At 41.0% G+C, this 27,100-nt stretch overlaps 1 protein-coding gene across 1 annotated transcript in view; it reads left to right on the plus strand.

Moving 5' to 3' along the window:
- The window catches only part of CTNNBL1 (catenin beta like 1), a 162,482-nt gene that overhangs the window by 38,895 nt on the left and 96,487 nt on the right, over positions 1-27,100 (plus strand). Inside the window, exons 3-5 of the mRNA XM_064573155.1 lie at positions 800-906; positions 10,453-10,592; positions 20,403-20,500. Of these exons, the coding sequence (XP_064429225.1) occupies positions 800-906; positions 10,453-10,592; positions 20,403-20,500 (345 nt within the window). The remainder of the gene's footprint in view (positions 1-799; positions 907-10,452; positions 10,593-20,402; positions 20,501-27,100) is intronic.

Below are 27,100 nucleotides of genomic sequence, written 5' to 3' on the forward strand. Positions count from 1 at the left end.
CTTGAAAAGAAACTGAGGAGAAAACATTCTTGAAATTTTATTGTTGATTTTTTTTGGGGAAAATGATTCCGTTTACAAAAATTCATTTTATTTACCTTTGTAGTTATTATTCCAGTGTTTGAAATAAGAAAACTGTATGATCTACTAGTTTTTTATGTCTCCCCTGAGTGAGGTTACTAAATTCTTGATGTTATATCGGGCCTCTCTGATTTCCTTCCCAGTAGCTGGTAAGGACCTGAAACAGTAATGTGTAAGAAATGCAAAGCAGTGACTGTTGCTAATTAACAAGCATTCTTATGGTATTCGCTGTACAAAAATAGGCTGTGAGTTGGATTTGGCCTGTGGACTGAAGTTTGTCGACCCCTGGTGTGGGGATTCCCAAAGATTGAGGTCCACTGTCATTGACTCAGGGTTTGACCTTGAACGAGTTCTTTTAAACCTGAGTGTTATCTTACCTGTACAACAAGGAGAAGGATGGGTAAATATTAAATTAAACTATCTAATACTGTTGCTTATTCCATGCCATACGGTATGCTCAAGAAATATTTGTTGAATGAGCTAGTCTTAAAACCTTAAACTGAGCTTCCTGAGCTAGTTGTGGGACAGAGTGATACAACATAGCATGTGATCTAGACCCTTAACCTTCTTTCCAGCGGGGGAGATAAAGTATATACTGTATATTTAACCCAGGAAGGTGAGTGGCAGAATGGCATGAAAGAGCCATAGAAAAGAAGTAGTGATTAGTGAATGAGAAATCCCTTTGGACTGAAATTGTTGCTGTTTGTTTCCTTTATACCAGGAGGAACCACTAGATGAGAGCTCAGTGAAGAAAATGATCCTTACATTTGAAAAAAGATCATACAAAAACCAAGAGTTGCGGATCAAGTTTCCAGACAATCCAGAGAAGTAAGGCTCTGTTTTGCTGAAACCCTCTTTCCTCCTACATGTTATGTTTGTTGTTTTTGTTTTGTTTTTCATTTGTTTTGCCTGCTTTGGTTTTTGTGATTTGTGTCAGGAGTCCCAGGACAACCCACATGTTTGGGAAATCACTGGAAAGACTCATAGGGCTCAGAGTCAGTGGTACTCAAGGGCACACAACAAGATCAGCAAGAGGGAAAGACAGATAAGGCTGGACTCTGGAGAAATTCATGTATAGGCTCCTTGTCTTTTTTCTGCCTGGGTTACACGCAGACATGTTCCTTTCTCCAACAGTGAAATACATCAGCACGTGTGTAGTGTTTCTGTCCAGGGAAGCGCATTTGAGTGAGACTTAAGAGTCCAAGATATTTATTGAAAACAAGTTATGTAGGCCTTCTCTGTCAGCATGACTATCAAAATTCCACACTCCCAGAGGGAAAGCAGAAGTTAAGTGCTCCAGGTGGGCAAAACACCCTATCACATAGGGAACCTTTCAAAAGCCAAGTTCCCAGATACCAGCCCTAGGACTAGATGCTTGTAAAGATCAGGTCTACTCTGTTGAATCTCAGATCTGTACCTCTGAAACAAATAATGCAATATATGTTAAGAAAAAAAAAAAAGAAGAAGAAGGTAGCGGGAGGGGAAGAATGAAGCGGGGGAAATCGGAGGGGTAGACAAACCATGAGAGACGATGGACTCTGAAAAACAAACAGGGTTCTGGAGGGGAGGGGGGTGGGAGGATGGGTTAGCCTGGTGGTGGGTATTGAGGAGGGCACATTCTGCATGGAGCACTGGGTGTTATGCACAAACAATGAATCATGGAACACTTCATCTAAAACTAATGATGTAATGTATGGAGATTAACATAAGAATAAAAAATAAAAAAATAAAAAAATAAAATAAAATAAAAAATAAAAAAAATAAATGTCAATTAATTCAACTAAAAAAAAAAAAAAAAGATCAGGTCTACTATGTTAACTCTTTTCTGCATTGTTCTTCTCAAGGCGCAAAGAAAACTGACCATGCCTGTCATTAGTGATAGCTTTACTGGTGAGAAAATTTCAAAGGCTTTGTGGTTAGACAGATATGGGTGTGACTCCTACATGACCTTGAGTAAGTCACTTCTCCTTTTTTAGCCTCAGGTATCTCATCTGTATAAAGAAATAAAACCTCCTTCACAGGGTTGTTGTGAAGATTGAGTGAGAATGATGGCAGGTGTTTGGCTCAGTGCCTGGCACACAGTAAGTGCTCACTGAATGACAGTTCACGTGATTGTCACTGCACCAGCACCTCCGTGTACTGTGAGGTGCTGTCATGAGGAATCTGGTGTCTTTCAGTCCATCTTGACAAGTACTAACATGGAAAGATCACCTGTTATGTGACCAAAAAAATCAAGGTGTGGAATATGTACAGTATGATTTAGGTAGGGAAAAAAATGAATTCTAACTAAAGGAATTGCATATTTATACAGATTTTAATGTTCTAAATCTCTCTTCCCTCCCTGTCTTTCTGCCTCTCAGGACATACACTTTTAATAAATCTTAATAGGCCCAAGGCCCCTAGGCAATTAAGAGTTGAATAGTACAGTCTTTGTACTCCAGTTTGTAGGTTACTAGGGAGACTGACTATAAATGCAGGGTAGAAGGAAATATACTTTAAAGAGATAGAAGCAGAGTGCTGTTAGAGCATAGGGAAAGAAGCCATGAATACCAAGTTGGGGGCTATTGAGGGCTTCACAGAAGAGGTGGTATTTGAGCTTGGCCTTGAAGAATGATTTTTATTTTAATAGGCAGAAGAGAACATGGAAAGGCCTTCCAGGCAATGTGATTAGTGTGAACAAAGGCACAGAGGTATCAGAGGGCATAGAGTCCTCATGGCAACCTCGTGAGGCTAATGTGATTCAGTACATCCTCTCTGTGCTGTAGATGAGGAGGTATAGAGAGAGGAGAATCTCATTAACTGGACCCAGGCTGCAACCCTCTTTGATCAGAGCTCAGCCTTCCCAACACCAGAGTTCTGTCAGTTTTGTGCTGACCTCTACCTTATCGTAGCACTTGTCATACTGCATTGTGTCTGTGTATGCATGGGTGTGTTTGATTATACAAGTAATACATGAACAGACTGTCATAAAAAACACCCAACAGTGCATAAATAAAATAAAAAATGAAAGTTCTCCTTCACTGCACAGACCCCCTTTCCATTACACTACCCGGAGATAGTCTCTGTGAGTATTCCTTTAGATTGTTTTCTGTACATATATTTACATATGTAATTTTTTCCCCCTACCTAAATCATACTATACATATTCTGAACCTTGATGGTTTTACTTACATAACAGGAGATCTTTCCATGCGTGTTTACCTTTTGTTTTGTGACTGGTGCGGTGTGTTTCATGGTGTGGAGATACCATGATTTATTTACTATTTTTCTTTGGATGGATATTTGGTTATTTTAAATATTGACTTTTGTGAACAATGCTGCAGTGAATGTCTTAGTGTGCATTATTTCTGTGGGATAGATACCTAAGTGTTGAATTCTCCAATTGAAGGGGATGTATTTTAAACTCTGATAGCTCCTGCCAAATTCCATACCCTGGCCTTTTATTCTACCAGCTGGTCTCTTTCCCTAAATTTTTGCCCACGGTGAATGTGATCTTTGTCATTTGTTCTATTGTTATTTCCTTCCTCAGTGGTTTTCCTGCATTAGACTCTGTGCCTTTCAGGAGGTAGACTGTGTCTTATTTGTTTCTGTTTGTAGTACCTAGCATAGTTCCTGCCATACTGTAAGTGCTCAGTAAACAGGAGAGATCTTACATAGTTGAGGTCATCCATATTACATTCCCAATGCTTGGAACCTGAGGATACATTATGAGAAAGCTATGCTATAGGTTGATAACATTAGAAATTTAAGAACCACAGTACTTTTTGGAATGCCAATATTGCCTTTCTCCACTTCTAGGTATACTTCTGTCGGTGTAGAGCAGTGAGTTTCTGCAGGTTATATTCACCTCTACTTCTTAGGTACCACAGATGCTCCAGTGTTACAATTCATAAAGTGGTTTTAAGAAAATGTTATTGCATTAAAAAAAACAACAACAACAGTGTTTTCCATCCAGACAAATTTATACACTATTTTAGTTTTTAAGTCACAACATTCAAAAATTGAAATTATGCATAAAGAACATTTTTTTTTCATATCTAAAAGCAGGTAGGAAACTGCATTGTGTTTTAACCTTGAGTTCTTGAATTCTTACTGGTGCAGTGTCTTTTATAATTCTCTAGACCAGCGAGGTGCAATTAAGATGAAAATTGCTAGAGCATAGTTGAATGAAACTTTCCTGTTGAGATCAGAAACGTTCAAATTTATTTTCCCATATATGCAATTGTCATTTTGATTGCATACCCAAAAATGCCTCTCTTCATTTGGCTGCATTTCAGATTCAATTGACAATTCTTATGCAGCGTCTACTTGGCACTGTGTGATCATTCTCCCGAACATCACAAGAGTAGAGTGTGCTCCTTCTCTCCTTCTCTTCATTTTTGTAGGGCTGGAATTACTTAGTTTATTGGTTCTCAAACTTTTTAGTCTCAGGACCCCTTTGCACTCTTAAATTATTGAGTACCCCAAAGTGCTTATCTTAGGAAATTTTAGAATATACAAGCACACATTTCATTAGCCCTCAGGGCAATGATAGCACCACGTGTTGTGCAGCCCTCTGGAAAATTCCACTATACAGTCCTGAGAGAATGAGAGTGAAAAAGGCAAATAATGTTTTGGATTTACCATAAAAATAGTTTTGATCATATAGACTCCTGAAGGATCTCCGGCCAGCTCCTACCCCACCCTGGGGTCCTAGGACCACACTTTGAGAATTGCTGATTCATTTGGGTGGAAGAAACCTCATGCTTCCTATGTATTGATAGCTGGTTTTATGATTGCAGGAGAACTCACTGGTTTCTGTTGCTTTTCTGGTATTTTTGACTTCACTGATCATTTGCTAATATTCACTCTTGTGGTTGAATGAGAACATCATGCTGGTCTGAAGCAAATGTACATGGGCAGACGAGCAGAATATTCTCTGTCATACCAGATGGAATTGATGACCCCGCCTCAGCCTGGGTTACTGTTTTAATATGTTGCTCTGTTGCTTTCCCATTGACCTCTAACTTGATCCTTTCTTCCAGCTGTGCATCAGCTGTTGTTAAAGGTATGCCTAATCCCTAGACCGTCAGTCCTTCACAAATATTGTAGTGTGTGCTTTAAATGAGGAGGCTTATTCTTGGTCAGCCAAAAGAGAAGAAAATTTTCTTTGTTATAGCAGAGCAGACTGGAGGGTACCTAGATTTATTGAGCACCTGCTATGTGCCAACTGTTATTAGGCACATTATATTTATTATCTCTTTTAATCCTCACTATAATTCAGCTAGGAAGCTTAAGGAAGTTGAAGTTTAGAGATAGGTTAGTTAATATTCTCCATGTTCTTTGTTCCAATAACAGTTTTCTTGGGCAACACTAGACATCCTTACAATTAATTGCATTGAATAGATTGAATAGATTGTTTAGATTTGTGCCTTGCTAGAAGCTCTATGAGGACAGCAGCTGGGATTGTTTTGTTATTTGTTATTTCCTCAGTACCTAGCACAGTGACTGGCACTTAGTATGTGCCCCATGAATGCTTGTTAACACACTGCTCTTGGTTACACAGCCTATAAATGTTGTGGCTGGGGTGTAACCCAGGTCAGTCTCATTCCCAAGTCCAGGGGTTTCCTACTCTAGCTCATTATTAATGTAACATTGGGCCCCAGTGGTATTTTTGTGATGTTTCCCTGCTCACAGTTGACTTTTTGCTTGTTTTGTTGGTTTTGTTTTGATAATTTTATGACTTTCTAAACTTAAAAACATTGGGTTAAAACTGCATAGTTGGAAGAAGAATTTCCAGGTTGGAAGGGACTGAAAGGTGCAGTCCATTCTCCCTTCTCCTTCTTGATTTTTTTTCATGTCACCCTTTATTAATTACCCCCAGTGACAAGGATCTAACTTTACAAAGAAACCTGTTTCATCTTTGGCAGCTCTGACTCATAAGATTTCAACTTGGAATGAAAAAGAATTTCAACACATTCTTTTATGAGAGGATGTCTAGACTCCTTATAATCTCAGTTGCTTCCCCAAATTAGTTTCCATAGCCCTCCTAAATAAAGTATGGTTCCCGCAACAGATGTCATATACCTTAAGGGTTATCTGATCTGCATGATAACTCTTGTATTTTCTTCTAAGCAGGCTAAGACCACAGCTGCTTTTGTGGCAACTGCTTTCCTCTGCTCCTTCCTTTGGCAGGTATCTGTTAGATTTCTTTGGTGGGCTAGGGAGTGTGCCTGGTGCTGGGTGTCCAGAGATGAAGGAGTAGTAGTTTCCGTCCTGGCAGAACTATCTCATGGTCTGATTTGTATTGCAGTTACAATTGACTAACACCATCAAGTCCTTTCTACACATGTGCTCTTACTAAACCATATCTTTCTCACCCATGCATTTGTACCTGACTTTATGGGTCAGTGCAGTGCTCGGAGTGGATCCTAGGTAATTTTCCTCCTGTTAGATTTGGCCCATCATTATTGCTTGTCAGGAACTTTTTGAAATGATTTTGTCAGCTGCTGTGTTCACTGTCTCTATAAGCTTTGTGTTATATGACATTTGTTAAGTTTGCTGTTTATATATCTTCGCTTAAGTTCATCAAAAACAGGCCTAAGGGGCACCTGGCTGACTCAGTCAGAAGAGCATGAGACTCTTGATCTCGGGGTTGTGAGTTTGAGCCCCACATTGGGTACAGAGATTACTTAAAAATAAAATCTTTAAAAAACAAAAAACAGGCCTAAGGATGGAGCCCTGTGGGATACTACCAGAGGCTTCTCTTCAGGCTCACATTCATTCATTGATTATACCACCCAGGTCCCCACACCTTTTCCTTGTACTCAACGTGACTTTGCTTAGTACTATTCAGTGCCCTTGTCAGTTCTTCCCAATGAACTGTAAAAGTCTTTTGTCAAGTTACTCTCTAGTACTACTCATGTAAGGCAAATAAGCCTTAGGGATTTGCTGAGCCTTTTAGGTTCAAAGATTATACAGATCTACTGCCCCAATATCTGAATTCTATGCCAGCCCTTCCAAGTCATGATTCTGATTTGGCTTCCATGCTTTAGGTGATAAGGCACCTAGTGATCTAAAAGGGTAATCTATTTGTAAGCATAGTGAAGCAGCCTTAAAAAAACTGGAATTTTGAGAAAAGTAATTTTGAAATTAGAATAATAAGCAGGTGAGAATAGACAAGGAAGCATTGGAAAAGAAGAACAACAGAATGTTTTGTGGTAACAGGTAAAATATGCCATGATAATGTGGAAGTGTGGTCCTGGCTCAGGAATTTGCAAACAAATCTGTGAAATGGAGTGAAAAACCCATAAAAAGATTAGAGTACGCATTAAAATTTAGTGTATGATAGAGGTGGTATTTCTTCAGATCTGTGGAAAAAAGGATAGGTTATGGTATTGGGACAATTGGCCAAACATTTGCAGAAAATAAAATTAGATCTTTGCCCCATATCATATGCTAAAATATATCTCAGATTTACTTACTCCTAAACATTTAAATATATATAAACATAGAGATAGTATATCATAAAATATATTTGATCTTAGTGTAGGAAAAACCTTACTCAGGGTGCATGTAAGATAGAATTCATAAAAGCAAAGATTTAACTACTTAGGCTTTTAAAAACTTTTATGTTAAAAAGCACAATGTACAAATTAAAGAGCAAATATTTTTCATTGGTTTATTTTTTTGTAACATATGGCAGAGATTAATTTCCTTAATATATAGAGTGCTTATAAATCAGCAAATAAGATGAGCACCCTGATATAAAAATGGTCAAAGGAGAAACAACATTAACAGAATTTTAACTTAATATCAGAAGTGCAAAATAAAAAATAAGTTATATTTCTCATCTCAAATTGGAGGAGATTTTAAATAGATAATACTGGTTTTGAGGAGGTTGTGGGGGAAATAGGCACTTCATAGACTGCTGGTACCTTTCTGGCAGGCTAGAGCAAAATCTGTTAAGTTATGCATACTTTCTGACTGGGCACCTTCCTGGGAATTTATCCTAACAATAATTATGAATACATACATCGTAGTGTCATTTGTTGTAAGGGAAAAGATTGAAAAACCATCTAAATGACAAAGGGGGATTGGTAAAATAAATTATGATAGATCCACGTAAGGAAATACGATGTAGCTTTTTAAAATGTATTATTTAGAATTTCAGATAGGCTTAATCTCCTACACCCGCTCTTGGATTGATTGGTGGTTTCTTCTTGGAACACTGTGTTGAGAAGGATTCTGAAGCCATGTCTGGGCTCAGCAGGGAAGGGCACTGGGTTCAATGAGGGATTTTGCCATGGAAGGAGAAGGAATGACAAGTGTTCGATACTGGCTTTTCCTGTTGTAGAAGAATGCTTAATGATAAGGGAAATTGTTCAGCCTATGTTAACAACAATGGCAAAAATTGAATATAGAACTGTATACTATGTAGGCTACTTTTTTTGGTGTGGGGGGGGGTAGGCTATGAGTTGAGAAAAACTACTTAAACCTACCAGAATATTATCAGTGGTTATTTCTGGTCACTGAGATAATGGATGGATGATTTCTGTTTATTTTTTGAAAGCTTGTCTTTTCCCAGTTTTCTATAGAAAGTAGTATTTTATAATTAGAAAAAATATATATAAATGTTATGATTAAAAATAGTAATGGGGAAAAACAGTGATAAGGATATTGTCTGAAATACAGGCATGTTTTTAAAGAACTATAGTCTCCAGATTTTGTTCCTTGCAGAATCCAGATTTTTGGAGAGGTGGTTTTTGCCCAGCCCCTCAGCGTCTGAATGAGGCATATGTAACTTCAAGAGTCCCTGCTTATGTTCCTTTTCTTTTTTTAAATTAAAGCACACTGATATAAAATTAAATTGAGGCCATTTGATTAAGCAGGCATCTGTGGATATATAGAGACAAAAGATATAATTTCTGTCTTTAAGAAGCGTATATTCTAGAAGGGAAGATAGACATAATAATAACAGCAGTGGCAGGAGAAGAAATGAGAGCAAACATGTAGTGCTTTTTATAGGCCAGGCATTTTTCTTAAGTGCTTTATTTATTCATTTACTCCTTACAGTAGACCTGTGAGATAGGAACTTTATGATCTTATTTACAGATGAGAAATTGAGGCATGGAGAAGTGAAGTAAGTGACTAAATCAGGTTCAAACCCAGGCAGTCTGACTCCAGAGTCTGTTAAACCACTGCTGGGGTGCCTGGGTGGCTCAGTCGGTTGTGTCTGACTCTTGGTCTCAGCTCAGGTCTTTTTTTTTTTTTTTTAAGATTTTATTTATTTATTTATTTGAGAGAGGGAGAGGGAGAGAGAGAGCGCACGTGTGAGCAGGGGGAGGGACAGGGTGAGGGAGAGGGAAAGAATCTCAGGGAAACTCCACACTGACTGCAGAGCCTGACACGGGGCCTGATCTCACAACCCTGAGGTCATGACCTGAGCCAAAACCAAGAGTCAGATGCTCAACTGGCTGAGCCCCCAGGTGCCCCTCAGCCCAGGTCTTGATCTCAGGGTCATGAGTTCGAGTTCAAGCATGTGCAGTCTCTCCGTGGGTTACTTGGACACAATGATACAGATATCCTTTCAGATCTGTCCTCAGTTACTCTCAGTCAGGTATTGTTCAGTTGCTTTACATGGATTGGCTCACTTCCTCCTCAGAGCAAACCTTCCTGTCTTGTTCATCAAAGGCTTACTGGGCTTTTCTGATATGTCAAACAGCGGGGGAGGGCTGGGAAAGGTGAATGCAGAGCAGTTTTGTTCTTAGCGCCTGGGCATAGGTTTGTTAAAAGGTTTGGGTGTGGAAATGTGAGTGGAGTATCATGCTCTGTAAGGTGTGGTGGTGATTACAGGATCCTGGAGATCCTGCTGCTTTACTTGGAATCTGCCCCCTAATCAGCTTACTGAAGGGAGAGGGTTTGGAGGAAGGCAGGGTATTTTTGGATGGCAGGAAAATCTCAGCATTGTCCTTTGGGTAAGGGGAATAATTGGCCCTTGATCTGAAGTGGCAGGTAAGAGAAACCCTTTTTGGGTTAGTTGGATAACTATGTCAGGGCAACACAGTGGTAATGGTAGCTAATCCACAGGACTGGTGGGCAGGTCATTTAATGCTAAAAATGTTTCAGGAGCCTCTAAAAGGCAACTTGTGACTGCAAGAGTAAGGGGAACCCTGTAATGAGATCTGAATCCAAGATTGATTTTTGTAATGAGAGAATCGATTTCTCAAGGAAATTGTGTGACAGTATGGTGTTTGGATGAGTGTACTTCCTGGTTGGTCTGTTGCAGACACTTTGACAGATTGTTTCTCTGTCTGGATTATGTTGCTATTTGCTCCTCAGTGCTGATAAGTACCCCTTTCCTTTCACTGACGCTGTCATGTTTTCCCCTCCTAGGTTTATGGAATCCGAGCTGGACCTAAATGACATCATTCAGGAGATGCACGTGGTGGCCACCATGCCAGACCTGTACCACCTCCTGGTGGAGCTGAATGCTGTGCAGTCTCTCCTTGGGTTACTTGGACATGATAATACAGATATCCTTTCACTCTGTCCTCAGTAGGAAGGCCGACAGGGTGAGGGAATACTGTTGACTCTCGTCTCCTGCCTGTCTCTGCTGATGTCTGCTGTCACGTCTGGTGTTCTGTTTTCATTCTGATTATCTCCCGTCTTGAAACACATGCTGCTCTTTACTCATTTGAAAATCTGTTTTTATCTATGACTAAATCTTGGGCAATCCTTAATTGTCCTGTTTTCTCTTATCGGTACTGGAATTCATTGTGATGTATCTGTTCATACCTTAATAGCATTAATTTCTCAGGGTCTTGATTTTCCAGGTCCATTATAGTGGCAAGGCCAGATAGGATTTGAATCTGTTGATCTAGACATCATTCTGCTAACAGACGGCCCAGTGGAGTTGAGAAAGGAGGAGGCAGTGAACCATGGTAGAAAGCACACTGGAATGTCCAGGAAGACAGGGATTTTAATTTTATTTTGTCCAGTGCTACGTTCCCGATTCCTTAAAAAAGGCTTGGTGCACAGAAGCACATAATATTTGTTGAACGAGCATTAGACCTAAACAGATGATCTAGCTTTGGCTCCTAGCTTCATTTCTAGTGTGAAATTTGGTGCCCCTCCAGCCCTTAGTATTGTCCTCTGCAGGAGTGGAGTTAATAACTTTTGCCTTTCATTGTTACGAAGGATTAAAGGAGACCATGTGAGGGCTAAGCAGTTTCTGATGCACAGTAGGCACTTAGTGGATGTTACTTTTACCTGAATCTGAACCTGACTTCCAAAACCATTTTATACTTTGTCTTTGCTCTCAGATGTGCAGCAGCTTTCTGCAAACGGCTTTTGATGTGCCCTTGGTCGGGAATATGTTCATTAAAGCAGATTCTCTTCCAGTAGTTTTTCTGTTTGAATCCAGATTTCCGAAGGTAGGAGACAAATTTAGTTAGTCTGCCTGAGTGATATTCACGGGGAATCTGCTGCTGCTTCATGTTATTTTCATCTTCCTGGTAATCTCTCTCCTGAGAGCATGTCTCACTAGGTTCTTTCCTGCTTGATAATTCTCATAGAAATAAATCAGTGAATAATTTTAATGCAGGCTTCTTGAACGGTGCTCTTAAGCCATTTCTGAGACTTGTAAGGTTAGATAGTATTAAGAATCACTCTGTCAGTCCCCAGGTTGCTGAATGTGTTCCTCAGGGTTTACTTCTGGGTTCTGGGTTGTACGAGAACCCTGGTTGATTAGCTTGTTTCTGGATCAGCTTAGTATAGGGTCTCATGAATTCATGCAGTAGACATGCTTGGAGTGCTTATTATGTACCAGGCACTGTACTAGACCCCGAGGAACCATGGACTAGACTGGATGTTCAAGCAGCATCAGTCAATAAACATATATTTGGGTGTCTACCATATGATCAGCCCTATTCAAGGTACTAACTAGTCCTCACAGAGTTAGTAAGGTAGAAGGAGTTCTAGTTATGACTTTACATTTTAATTTACCTACAGAATGGTAGATTTTCAGGATCCAAACAGACCTGAGAGATGACTTAGCCCAGTGCCTTATTTATTTAGTGACAAATCAGAGGTCCAGATGTTGGACAGCTAACTGTTGAAGTTGAGGCTGGCCCTCTGGGCGCCCCCAGTTTCCAGTCCAGTGTTGTTTCAAGTGCATCTTGAGCCCTCCCCCTGTAGGATTTATTACATCCCTGACAGGGTTGCACAGTGTCATCTGCTACCTTGTGTATTCACACAGGAATAACCAAGTTGTTTCTGGAAACACAGCTCTCATTCTTTTTTCTGTTCCTGCTAACTCAAAGTAATAGTAGCAGCTTTCCGAAGATCCTGACATTTTGCTGATTCACCAGCCTGGTTCCTGCTGGGGAAAAGAATGACACAAGAAGTGCTGTTCGACATCGGCATACTTGGGAAAGGCAAGGGCACAGATGTTCCAAGTTGTTAAGTTCTGGTCTTTAAAAAGGAAAAAAACAAGTCCCCCTGTAATAACTTTGACAGATTGCCATTTCCCTCCTGTTTTCTGAGAGCTAAACTGCGTTTTTGTTTTTTTTTTTTCCCCTCTAGTATGCCAACCTTCACCCTACTGCCCTAATGATATTTTTTAAAATCTGGTTTTTAATTATGCCCTACATCCAATTTAAAGTGCATTTGAAATTTTTTTAATTACCTAATTTTAATTAGCTGCAGCAATTAGGGTAAATGTCATCGTCCTCAAAGTACAGTTTTTCTTGAAAGTGGTTTCAGGAAAGGGTAGGCCCTCTTGACTTGCGTCTGACACATCCTCTACCATTTCGGGACGTTGATCTCCCAGTAGCAATGCATTCTGCTTCCTGTCTTATCTGTGATCTATAATGGAGGTTTTTCTTCAGGAGACGCTTGTTAACAATTACTGTTGTACAGCTGTAACTGCCCTGAACACCTTACCATGAATAAACAATTTCATGGCAGTCATGACTTTAATTTTTCATCTTTTTTAACTCTTCATTTATCAACCAAGACCATACGTGGCTGGTTGTGTTCCCGGCAAGCCCAGGTCATCTTTGCTTTGTCCTCCTCTGAGAAAACGTAAACTATAGGGATTTTAATTGGATCAGAGGCTGGTTTGTTGTAACCTTAAGAAGCAGAGTTGCGAGAGAACAGCTTGTGCCCCGTCCTTTCAACTGTGAGAAGCAGCTTCAGAGTTTATTCTGGCGCTCTGCATCACTGCTGCTCGTGAGGGCCTGTCAGCGCTTCTGTGCCTCGTCTCCCCCCTTGAGAGGCTGGAGCCCAGCCATCGGTTGCTGCAGAGTGGAATTCTGGTCTGTGAAGAGCATCTCTGGGGGTGAGGGGCAGAGAGGGAGGGGCATACCCCTCACACACTACTGAAGAGTCACTCTGAATGTGCTAGAAGGGAACACAAGGTAGGATCCAACAGCTGCTGCCTTTTAGAAATACTGCTTTTTAGAACCATTTTTCCTTTGAAGTAGGTCATTTAAATATGTTTAGAGTCCTTTTTTTGAACCTTTTGGAGTGTTTCTACAGAAACATAAAATCGAAGGTACATTTAAAGATATTTTCTTAAGGTACTGCTAAACAAACAGTTTTTGTGGCCCAGTTTAAGCCATATTTCCTCATTTTGCCTAAAGGAACAAGGAGGAATAAAACAAGGGGAAGATAAAACCCCAGATGGTGGCTCATCACCCCTTTTACCACCAACAAAAAAATAAATCACCACAGCACCAAATCCATAAGCATCCTATTTTTGTATGTCATTAGCTGCATTCTCAACTTGAGTGACAAGTCAGTGGAATCCTTTCTAAAGTCTTTGTGGTAGATCACGGCATTTATGGACTTCCTCCTTTTTTTTTTTTTTTTTTTTTTAAGATTTTATTTATTTATTTGAGACAGAGAGCATGAGAGGGAGGAGGGTCAGAGGGAGAAGCAGACTCCCTGCCGAGCAGGGAGCCCGATGCGGGACTCGATCCCAGGACTCCAGGATCATGACCTGAGCCGAAGGCAGTCGCTTAACCAACTGAGCCACCCAGGCGCCCTGGACTTCCTCCTTTTTGTGATAAGCCCTGTTGGGTCCTATTGGGGAAACAAGAAATAATAACTCCAGTCGAGCAAAAACACTCACCTACTTACAAGTTACTATGTGTGGTAAGTGCCCTTGGAGTATTATGCTCATGAAATGCCATTGGAGTTTTGAGGTGTGAGTCATTTCTGGCTTGGGGGTGATTAGGGAATTGGGCATTGGGAGATGGGTAAGCTTTTAACAGATGTGGAGATCCGAGTGTGTTTCGAGTTTATTTTTATGGCCTGTATCTTGCCAATGGAAATTGCCATTCCTTACATGCTAGAAGCTGATGTGCTCATGTAATCACTACAAAGTAACCAGGATATCAGGCTCGTGACTTTACTTAAAAAAAAAAAAAAAAAATCAAGACTACTGCTTCCCAGGTCAGTGCTCTATTCTTTAAAAAAAAAAAAAAAAAAATATATATATATATATATATATATATATATTGAATACACCCAATTTGTTCACAGTCTGCTTTGTCTCCACCTGTTTGTGACTCAGAAAAATTAGGTCTCATTGTAATAATGTCAACCTAAGGCATTATTACAGTGGGTTGCATACTAATATGCGGGAAGGGAGAAATTTGTTAGTTACAGAGGAGATCATTGGTGCTGATAGGACAGCTCTTTTTTTTTTTTTTTGGTCTGGGATAATTTTAGGAAGTGGTTGTTAGCGCTATTCCTTTCTAAACAACTGCCTAGTTTTCTTAGACTCTAGAAAGCCAGGAGGACTTGCAAAGTTGTCCTGTTGGATTTTGTGAAGGACTACTGTGGGAATTGGAAAATAAAGAGCAGACAGACTTTTTTTAGACCAGCAGGGATCAATTGAATTTGAGCAGTTTGGGTCTGAGAAAGCTAAAGTGGAACAAACTGACTGCAACACACCATATTGTCCCAGGGGGTGTGTACAATAGTCAGGGGTGCCATGTGTTAGAGCCCCAGTGTTAATGAGCAGGAATAGGGCTGGGAAGGGTTTGAGCCTCTTAAGGGCTTTCTTCTAATTGGACTGGGACGGAGTTGGTTATTGCTCTAGTGCTTTCCTGCAAACACTGTCTAATAAGACTTGTGTATCTTGGGCGCCTGGGTGGCTCAGTTGGTTAAGCGACTGCCTTCGGCTCAGGTCATGATCCTGGAGTCCCGGGATCGAGTCCCACGTCGGGCTCCCTGCTCAGCGGGGGGTCTGCTTCTCCCCCTGACCCTCTTCCCTCTCGTGCTCTCTGTCTCTCATTCTCTCTCAAATAAATAAATAAAATCTTTAAAAAAAAAAACAAGACTTGTGTATCTTGAGCTGTTGCTTTGCTGGGAGCTGTTCTCATCTCGATATTTCCAGAATCAAAACTACACTGAAGAGAAGGTACTTCTTTTTCTCATCAGTAGTCCAACATGTCTGATAATCTGTGCAGATAAGTCACCCATTTTTCTGGAGCCTTTTAAGTATGCTCTGAAGAAAGGTCAGGTAAAAAGTGCCAAAATGGCAATCTAGGAAAAGGACCTCTTAATATAACTTTTGATCTTGTTTATGAGTTTTAGGTGAATTCTATGTCCCTGGAAGACTAGGGTGGTTGTAGCCTGCTTTGGATATTTCCCCTGTGGCAATATAGTGCCCTTAGCCATTAGTAGGTACTTAATGAATCTTGAACGAGTGCATTTTCTCCTTCATATTAGTTTGATCTAGGATTGGGAGAAAATTAAGAGTCCAGGTTTATTCTAGGTAGCTCTGTGCCAACTGTTTTAAAAGGAGAAAAAGACCATTGTGTCTGTGTTTTAAAATTCGTCTGCATTAAATGAGCCATATCTAATCACTGTCCTAATCTAGGAGTAAAAGAAAAAAGTTTTTTGTGTTTTTTTTTAAACCCAGATTTGTTCCAATAAATCAGGTATATTCCCTGAATCTAGACTGGTTCATTTTTCTTAAGGAATCCTATTTGAAATGCTTTTTTTTTTTTAAAGCTTTTATTTATTTATTTGATGGAGAGAAAGACAGCGAGAGAGGGAACACAAGCAGGGGGAGTGGGAGAGGGAGAAGCAGGCTTCCCGCCGAGCAGGGAGCCCGATGCGGGGCTCGATCCCAGGACCCTGGGATCATGACCTGAGCTGAAGGCAGACACTTAACGACTGAGCCACCCAGGTGCCCCTGAAATGACTTTTTTTAAAAAGCCATCTGCTTACTACATCTTGTTCTTATCTTTTTGTTTTTTGATTTTTTTAAATAACTTTGTTCCTTATGGACACATCTCATTGGAGATTAATGAGATTAACGTTCAGTTTCTGTACCAAAACTCTACATGGATCATACCCAAAAGCAAATATCTAAAGCCAAAAAGTGGAAGTAAATACTCCTCTTTTTCCAAGAGCCTTTGTATTATGGACCATTTTGTGCCCAGCTGGTCTTTTTTGCTTCACCTCTTATTACACTAGCTTATTGCCCCTGTAGTGGACAGGTACAGAGGGAGTGTGCAAGGTGGCCTTTCTACTCGACATGACAAAATAGGCTCTCAAAAACTGTGTTTTAGTAATTCACAGAGAGACAGGCTCTCTGTTTTCCTATTATACTTGGACGAGAGAGCCTTTTACCTTGTGAAATGAAATTGTAACTACAGTGGAAAAACCTATCACTCATGCCCAGAGTCTGCTTGTGAAGAAATGCTGGATGGGCGGCAGGCCATGCTGAATTTTCTCATCAAGATTGAGAATCTGCCAGTCTATCTTTAGTTTTGGTTCTCATTCCTCTTTCTGGTCTTCAAATGACCTCTATCTTCTGGATAATATTACATTACCCAGGAGTTGATTACAATTATGGACTCGTTAACTGCCTTGCTGAAATGTTAATTTGGTGAAAGGAATTTATGTAAAATCACTTAGCAGTAGAATTGATGAAATATTTACCAGACCCAGTAACTGGTAACTGGTTTCATATTTGACTTCTCAACTGAGGCAGGAGGGTAGGCAAGGAGATAACCACTGGAACATTTTTAGAAATGACTTTCCTTGGTAAAAGTTAGACACTTATCCTGTCCTATATAAAACCACCACCATTGTCAAACTCTTTTCCGTTTTAAAAGAAGTTCCGAGGTTTAATGTGACACATCTGTGAGCATGGTATAAGACTAATCAAAGAAAAATATGATACCTGGCCCATAGACCTGAGAGGCTGAAAAAGGACTTGATCGATCTGAATGTCTGTAGCATCGCCAAAATATAAAATTAGATCTTCCAACTCATTGTGACCCAGAAAGGAAGACCATGCTGTTGTTAGCCTACATTTTAGATTTTAGAGGCTTCAGGAAAAAGTGAAGGCAACAGTGAGGGCCTTGGCCATTCTGTGGGAAGACTTGACTAACAATCTTTATTAGAAGACGCTTTCATATTTTCTTTTACTTTGATTTGCCTGGCCTTCGACATACGTGACCTTATTTATTCCTTTTAGCTACTCAGCAAGATGGGCTGGGGAGAGACCATTGCCACCATTGTACAGGCGAGGAAACTAAGCTGTAAGGAAATAAAGGGGCTTGGACAGGATTACACGGCTAGTGATAGTTTTGGGATAGTTCAGTTCGCTGAAGATAGGAAGCAAAGATGAATACAACATGACTCCTGTCCAACATGACTCCTGTCCTCATGTTTGCTCTGACTCTTCATCTCTTGTTCTTTCATATATACCCCACCTGTCTCTTGAGGCTGTTGTTTAATGAATATCCATCACATATGAGTTAATAAGTACTTAGTTCTGCATGGCATTGTTCAAGGAAGGTAATGATAGTACTTATTATATGCCTAATTCATATTTGTGTCCTATAGACATCTGACTCTACAGTGGATGGATGGATGGATACATAGATGAATGTCATATATATTAAATAAGCATGTGAATCGCTAAGATTTTTACAATGCATATTTAAGAACTTTTCAAGAGAATATATTTGAGAGTGTCTTAGATGAGGAGGAGGGGGAGTTTTCAGCATCTTGTTTCTTCCTGAAACTTAATAATTTTTGGTGGAAATATGTGACAGATCTTTGTAATTACGGTAGGGTCATTAGCTAGGATTTACGAACCTAGCCCTGTTTAAAGCTGGTATGTCTTCCCCTGTCCATTAGTATGAAGTGTGGCAAAAGTATTGTTTTTGGAATCGGATGGACCTAACATTCTCCCCTACTATTGCAGTGACCTTTAGCTAAGTTACTTAACCACTTTGAGCTTTGAGCTTTCTGATCTGTAAAATGGGGATCACACGTATCTTAAAACGCCCTTGTGAGAATTTGGAAGCACAGCACTTGGCATACTGATGACTTTTACACATGGTGGTTATTACAGCGGCAACTGTTGCAGTCTTTACCACTAATTCCTACTAGTCAGGGGTAGCTCTGGGGTTTCTAGGGGTTAGTTGGGTAGCCAGTTTTTGTTTTTTAAAATTAATTCAGACAACTTCTGTGCTTTGGTTTACTGTGTGTCAAGTATGATCCATGGTCTTTTGTGTCAACCGCTTTCTGATCACTTGGTTAATGAAGAGTAGACTAGACACATAAAGGAGTTTTGTCCAAAGACCTTTAAGCTCTTTTACATATTAAGTTTTGTAGCACTCCGGTGTTTTGGGTAAATGTCACTTTAAAGAGTGAAAGAAGACACAGATAGCTTAATTACTTGTGCGTGATGATCAGCTAGTCGGTTATAAATGAATAAAACAAACCTTCCAATAGTTTTTCTTTCAGCAAAAGATGTTCAGAAAATACCTGGAACGTCAGCTGGCAGTTGCTAGCAAATCCTATCATTCCTGTTACTCTGTCCTGTATCTTTCCTTTATTTTTTTCTTTCCAGTTCTAGTGAAACTGCCCTGATTCTGACCTTGTCTCACTCTGGACTGGTGTATCTTTTCCTCTAGACCTGGCTCCCCGCCCAGCCCTCACACCCTCCAGCTACCTCCTCATCCTGCCTCCCACCTGCCCACCCCCGCCCCTGGTACTCAATGCTTGAGTGCAGCCTGTATACAGCTATTAGGTTATTCTTTCAAAATATTATTTTCTTCATAGAGTTCTAGTTGTAATTTTCTCTCTCTCCTCCCTTTTCTTCTGTCCTCCCCTCCCTTCCCAAATCCTCTATGTTCTCCTCTTCACGTGCCTTTGTACATTCCAGTCTCTTTGCCCTTACTCCCATGGCTCGGCTTTCTCGCCCCTCTGCCCTCATCCTTTTTAGTTGCCAGTTTTCTGATCAGTCTTCTCTAGCAAATCATTCCTGATTTCCGAGTTCAGTTTGATTGCTCCTTTTTTAGGACGTCTGTATTCCTCATTTGTTACATGTTGGCAGTTGTCTGTGGTGTATAATTTTTTAAATGTCTCTGATTATTGAACGCTCTTATTTTGTAGATGAGGAAACTGAGACCCAGAATGAATAATGTATTTGCTTTTGTCACCATCACAGTGCTTTCTTCATCGTAGACATTCAGAAATGCAGGTCGGCAGTGCATGGTGTCCGTGTGTGTGTGTGTGTGTGTGTGTGTGTGTGTGAGAGAGAGAGAGAGAGAGAGAGAGAGGGAGGGGGAGAAAGAGAAAAGAGAGAGAGAGTGTTTCCAAGGTGAGGAAGGGAAGCAGTTCAGTTCTGCCTTCCAGTTTCCAAATATAACTCCTTTTTTCTCTCTTTCATGTTTTCTTTCTTTCATATATATTTTCCTCTTTCTATTTTTGTCTAGTGTTTAATTCTCATTGTTCTTCCTTTTATGTCCATAGTAGCTCAGTATGTGAGAGGAGGGAGCTGGGTGGGGGGGAGGTCTAGCTCAGTCCAGTGTAAAGCCTTCCCTCTACATCTGACACTGATTTTGTCCTGCCCCGCTCTCTGCCGACCCCTAGCTGAACACCAGCCATCTCATCTCAGAAATCATTACTGCCTTTGAAGGTGAACTGTACAGGGTAGTTCAGATTATACTGAGTTCCAAGAATTTAAATTGTGAGATAGGGTTAAGGGTATAGGCCTGTTTCTCACTGGAAAAGCAGCCTCCTGAGCAATTTATTTGAAATTTTGAAATTTATGAAAATGCAGTGAACCTATGGAATAAGTGACCAGGAAGGCAGCATAAGGAAAAAGACTGAGTCAGTTAAAAACATTTACTGAACACGCACTGTGAGTAGAACCTTGTTGCAGAGATGTTAATAAAGCCACAGTGTATTAAAGGTGAACGGTAATAAAATGATTGACAAGGAAACAGAAGGGAAGCAAAGATTTTAATAAAATGTCAGTAAGGTTTCAGTATATATGTGATACCCTTAACACTTTTCACATGTGTCCATAGCTGTGGTTGATTTGCTTCAGGAATTAACAGATATAGACACCCTCCACGAGAGTGAAGAGGGAGCAGAAGTACTCATCGATGCTCTGGTAAGTTGCTCGTCCCTCTGGGGTTTTGCGGGTGTGTGTAAGGTGTTATCATCACCATTGTCTCTGTGAGTGACACCAGGTGGGTGTGAGCTCCGTGGCAAGGCTACACTGAATGAGGAGAGTAAGAAAGTAGAAATGCAACTTGTGGGGTACTTGATACTCTGGAACTGGGTTAAGGAAGGGGTTATAGAGGCCTAGCATTTATTAAATATCTGCTGAAGACAGGCCTTTTCTCATTTTTTTTCACTTTATGTCCTCTTTACCATATCCTCTCTGCTACTAGTCCCATTTCCAGCTGTGACACTGAGGCTTAGAGAGGCGAAACAACTTGCCCGTGGTCACACAGCTGGGATTTGAACCTGTGTTCTCTTGGCTCCGTGTTCCTGTTCTTCTACCGCCATGTGGTGCTGCTGACCCTTGCACAAACGTTTCTCCTCTCCTTCCGGAAGCACCAGTGAGGACAGATACCATTATCATTTTACAGATAGGGAATCGGAGAACGTTAAAAGCAAGAACAAACCTTCCAGCTCATCCGACCGGAGTTGCAGCCCCTGCCTGTAGAGCCCGGGCTGGTGGATTTCTCTGTGCCTTTTTTGTGGAGCCTGGGTGAGGCTTCAGAGTCTTCCAGGCAGCAGCCAGTCATATGGAGTTTATATGTGAGTTAAACCAGTCTGTTCTCATCACCTCCCTTTACACATGAGGAAACCCAGATACAGAGGGGCACCTCTCCACCGGGTCACTCAGCCCGGCCCTGTGCAGCTGGGATGAGAGCCTGCGTGTTCGGATCCCCAGCATACCAGCTTCCCTCTCGACAAGGAGGCCTCCAGGACTGGAAAGGCACCCCAGCTGGCAAGTGGAGGAGGGAGTCCAGTCCAGCCTCTTACCCTGACACCTCCTGTGGGGCTCTGTCCACCCATCAAGCTGTCTCCCCCCTCTAGGCTCTGTTAATTTTCCTTCCTCTCTGTTGTCTTCTGTGGTCTGGTCTTTTCTTTCTGCTAAGAATGTTAGTAAATACTGGTTTTGATGCAGTTTACAGTTTATCAAAAATGGCTGCAGTCCCTTGTATTGGAAGCACCGGGGTGTTTGTTAGGCTATATTCTGGCCCCATCCCAAACCCACTGAATCAGAATGGTTGGGCCTGGGGCCCCAAGTGATCCTGACACCCCGCTGCTGCTCCACCCACCCTCTCCTCACTCTCTCTCTCAAGGTCCTTGACACTGGCAGTTTCCCATGTGCCATGCTTGTTGCTGGTGTTTGGTGTGAACAGAGAGGCTCTGAACCCACCGGGTAGCAGGCCTGTCTCCTACAGAGTCTGAGGCTGGAGTCCAGCAGGGCTGTTTGTGACTGAGTTTGATGAAAATTTCTTTTGCCATTTTTCTTTCAAGCTCCTTCCTAGAGCAAACTGCCACTTTTGTAGAATTCAGGACCTTTATTTTTCCTTTGAACCACTGAGCAGAAAGAAAAGGATGATGTTGGGTTGTCCTTTTGTTTTGAGGAGCATCTAAAGGAAGGCTGTGGCACTTGCCCCTGCTCTGTGTCCCCTCGGTGTCATTTGTGCAGTCTCACCTTCCAGAGGTTAATGACGGTGGCCCTGAGTGAGCCTTGCTGCCTGGTCCCTGGGCTGATTTTAATTACCATCCGTTGCCTGTGCGAGTAGAGGAGACGAGAGAGGAGCCGCTAGCCCGGCTGCTGCCTGTAAAACGTCCCCAGAAACGGCAGTTCCCACAAAAGCCCCCTTTGTGTTTTCTGTGTTGCTAAGCCCACCAACAAAAGCTGGGCCGTGCAGATTTTATTGTTTGTTTGGAAAGAAACAGTTCATCCTCAGTCTGGGGAGCCGTTAGGTAGCTGCTATACAGGGTTTTCTGTTTGTTTAGGGTTTTTTTTTTATTATTATCATTTTAAGATTTTGACTCTTACAGCTTTATACTGGTGGGGCTGGTGTGAATCACATTTGAACATCCCTAGACTTCTATATATTATTTGCTTGTCTGCAGCCAGTCAGCAGCTATCAGTAAATAACAGAGAACAGAACTGGTGGGTGGTCTTTCATTTATTACTATTATTTTTTTACCCTTGTGCTGCATTCAGGAAGAAGTTTGATAAGTATTTTCATATTACAAGGGTTGAGTTGTCTTTGTAGTTTTAATTTGGGGCCAATATCAGAGGCCTGGAATTGAATGAGCAGAGGCTAGAGGGCATGGAGCAGAATTTATTGTGGTGTGCAGTTTGCAGTTATTGCCTTGGTCTTTTTCCCAATTGGAAGTCCTGAGCAATAGACTAGCACATTTGTGGGGAGGGAGTGCTATCCTGGCATTCTTGGGGATCTTTGGGGCTTAAAATTTGGTTCACATCCACTGCTGTTACTTATGCAAAAGGTGAATATTTGTGCTTTGTAACAAATTGATTTGGTAGCCTGGAAAATAGAGTCTTTTCTAAGAGTAGTAAATGCAAGAGTGTATTGCTTTAATGGCACTTCTCTGGCATACCTCTCTGAAGAAGTCTTAGGACTTCTTTAGCGTTGTGATTAGATGACAGCCATTTCTTACTTTCTAGTCCCCAAATTTGCCATGTGCTTGGCAGCCCCATGCCTTTGCTCACATCTGCCTTCAGCTTGGCAGGCCTTGCTTCTCCTGGGCTACCTGGAATACTCCCACTCATCCTTTAAAACCTAACTTAAAACTTATCTCTTCTGAGTTTTTTTTTTTAAGGCTCATTCCCCCCCCACCCCCACCCCGCCCCAGGCAGAATTTGTGTTCTTTTAGCACTTTGTATATCCTGGCACTTGTCACATTGGCTTATAGACATCTGTTCATAAGTTTGTCTTTCCTGAGATGTGATTCCCATCAAGAGAGTGGCCAAAGTGGTAGCTCTATCATTTACCAACTGTGTGTCCTTGGGAAAGTTACCTCATCTCTATGTACTCAGTTTCTTCTTCTGTAGAATGGTAATAACAGGTAGTGCTTATTGCATAACACTGAAGTGAGGAATAAATGAGATATTTAATAAATCTTTAGGATTGTGTCCAATACAGAATAAACCCCCAATGAATGTTGGCCATTATCTTCATAGAGGTATTATGCCTGGAACATATTAAGTACTAAGTAAATGTCAAGTTAAAATGACATATTTATCATATGCCATCAGCGAGAGGTTGAGTTCAACAAACATTTTTTTTTTTTTTGACAGATGTTCAAAAAACATTTTGAATGAATACTCAAAAAAAATTTTTTTGAAGGGAATGGACCTAAATAAGGCATGGGAGGATAGACGTTTAGCTTTAAAAAAAAAAAAGGATGAAATGAGTAATGCTGATAATGCAAGGCAGAATATTAAGAACAGTTGTGAGATGTAAGCTTCTGTGGAAGTGGGGAGGAGGGAGCAATCACTTGTGAGGGGGAAGAATCAGGAAGGACTGCGGAGCTGCAGGTACTTTCTATGGCCTCAAAGGGAAGCTTTAACTGGACGATGTGTGCAGGTGTCCCAGCAGAGGAGGTGGGAATGTGGCCGGGCCATGACATTGGCCATAGTGGTTATAGGAGCCACCATTTGGTATGAAGAGTTTCACAAAAGTGGCTTTGATGTGGAGACTTGGGGGACTGCCCTCCACACCCATGCTTGCACTCAATTAACCCTACTTAAACATTCAACTTTGAAGTTCTTCAGTGGTTTGGTTTGGACTGTTTGGCAATACATTTGTGCTGCTCAGGTGAGGCTGGGGTTGGCAGGTTTTCAGTTGCTTCTAAAGGTATTTATTATGTAAATTTCTGGATCCTATCACTTTTATCCCATTCTCATTTCTGTTAATGTCTTCACCTTCATTTGTATTTGTTCCCAAGCAAAATTCATTTGTTCGTTCATTCACTGAATGTTTATTGAGTACTTTGTGTGTTCTAGACTCTAGGAATGGCTTATATGGCAGTGAGCAAGACTGACAGAGTCTGCTTTTGTGGAGCTCAAATTCTAGTGTGGGGAGAAGCAGTAAACAAACCAGAAAGCAGATAGTGGTTCTCTTGTTACATAAAGAGTTAAAATAGAGTGATGTGATGTACGATGAAGTCACGTTAGATTAGATAGTTAGGGAAGGCCTGAGTTCGGCATGCAAGAAGAAACCAGCCATTCGGAAAGGACAAGTGCAAAGTACCTAAGGCAGGAATGAGCTTGACAGATTCGAGGAACAGAACTGTTGGAACACAGTGGCGGGGAGGGGAGAGAGCGCATTCAGGGCCAGATTGCTCAGGACTTTGTAGGCCAGGGTAGGAAGCTGGGGTGGAATTGCCGGTGTGAAGGGGAGTAACCGGAGTATCTTGGGCAAGGGAATGTAACATTGTCTGACCAAACATTTTAGGAAGTCCATTCTTGGCAGCCGTGTGGATAATGAATTGGAGGAGCAAGAGGAGAAGTTAAAATATTACTAGATAGGTGGCAACAGGCATAAGTTTTGCATTCTGACCATATTACCATTTGTATCCTCAAAACTTACTGCTTGATCAAGATTCAGTGGATATGTGGGAGGTTTTTTCTTAGTTTTTTAAATATGAAATTTTCAAAACTCATAGCAGGTAGAAAAATTTACTCCACACTCTTAAGAAAGGTTATTGGCAGATTGTACAAGATAGAAAAAGAATCCTTCAAACCTTCTCATCTGTCCTTTTTTTTTTTTTAATTTCCTCCTTTTCTCTTATATCCATCTTCCCTGGTCAAGTGGAAAAGGATATCTGAACATGCCCTTGAACTTTGTCTTAGTAGGACCTGCTGGAATATTGTTTAGGAGACCTGCTAACAAGGAGAAGTATCTGGTGACGTACCAGAAAACGTCAGGCTTAAGACAGTCATGATTTTTAATGCCAGAGTTCTCTGGCTGACACTTTGGTCCCTGACCAGGATTTGGTTTTGGTTTCAGGTTTAGTCACAGGTGCAAAAAATTGGCATGAAGGTGGTAGACCCAAGGGCCTAGAGGGAGTAAGACAGAATGCTAATTTGTGCTTCTTACTAGGTGATATCCAGAGCTATGCATAATATAAATATTTTTCCAAGGGTTTTCTGAGCTAAGTGTATTTTGACTGCTTTGGCCCTCTTACAGTCAGATAAAATTGCATTTAACCTAGCTAAACATAAAGTTTTATACTTTACAAGCTTGAAAAGGCTGTCTGTTAGAAGTTAGATTTCTGTGGCAAGAAAAAAGATTTTCCTCCAGCCAGATACCCATTCAGTTCTGGGATTTGAATGCGTTGCATACTGCCACTGTACCCCCAACATTTTGCAGACAGCAGAGATGGGAAACATAACTAAGAATCAAGGAAAGGGGGAAAAATAATGCAGATAAAGGAGCAATAAGCAACTGAAACGGGTGAAGCAGTTTGCAGAACCGACAAGCGGTGTGATACCCAGTGGATTTGCAGTGTCTGCTGCTTTAGGATTCAGGGAGATTATAAGTCAATCAGGGTGATTTAGGGAAAAATAAACTGTGACATGGTTCATATTTTCCCCCCAGATGTTTTTCTGTTTCCTCTCACATACTCAAATTGTCCAATTAATTAAGGAAAACATTGCAGTGGATTTCTTTGGTGAAGCTTTTGCTGGCTGCGAGATTTGAGAGTGAGATTGTATCTCTCCTTGGGATAAGAGGGGAAAACAGCTCATTCTCGTATTTACAGGCACCCTCAATTCTGGCATCAGTATCACCTCAAATCTGCAGCTGGTGTCCTACATTGTTCTTCACACCATAAAGGGCAAAGCCTAGAAAATTCTACCTCATTTATGATTCAGGTTTGCAAATTAGTCAATGATTTCAGCTTTTCTCCCTTGCCAGATACTTCCTTTAAGTGTCACCGAGAAAAAGTAAAGAGGCCTTATTTTAAGATCTGTCCCTCTCGCCATTGTTCCATCCTCCGGCTCAGTTTGCAATTGTATCATTGGGTATCTTATACACAAGTGTTTAGGCAGTGTCAGTCAAATGAGACGTTTCCTTCTCTCTCTTTTCCCCTCCCCAAAGTGACAGGGTATGATTGGAAAAAATAGATGCTTAGAGTCAGTCACTTCTGCCACAACCTTTGTGACTTTGGCCAGGCTAGTTAACCTCTCTGGATCTTTGTTTGCTCACTGTAAAAGCTATGAGGATTGCACGAGAGTAAACAGAACAGTTTATATAAAAGACCTGATTGCAGTACACAAAGTAAGTGTTTTGTTGGTTTATTTGAATTTAGCAAAGTGACTGTCTGTCATGTACCATAGCATTGCACTACCCCTGGAAGAATATGCCAGGACGAACAAGGGTTTGGTGACTGCCTTCAAAGGACTGGAGTTTTTCTTGGTCTGTGGGAGATACGAATAGTGAATGATCAGATGTCAGAAGGGGTCAAGAGCTAGATTCAAACTCTCTACTTAATTTTTGATCTAGACCCAGGGTAAGGCATGCCACATAATTTTATTTAATCGTGATAACTTACTTCCATTTCCTAAGTGAGGCAGTCAGAGAGGATATACCACAGATGCACGGCAGGTTTCATCTTCCCCTACAGGTTTCTGACTGGCTACTGATGAGAAAGTTGTTCCCAGACGGATAATCACTTCTTGATTATGCAGTGTTTCCTTAGTTACCGT

This window comes from Mirounga angustirostris, unplaced genomic scaffold, assembly GCF_029215605.1.
Source record: "Mirounga angustirostris isolate CCGP_5_RB_7025 unplaced genomic scaffold, mMirAng1.0.hap1 SCAF_10, whole genome shotgun sequence".
Lineage (NCBI taxonomy): Eukaryota > Metazoa > Chordata > Mammalia > Carnivora > Phocidae > Mirounga > Mirounga angustirostris.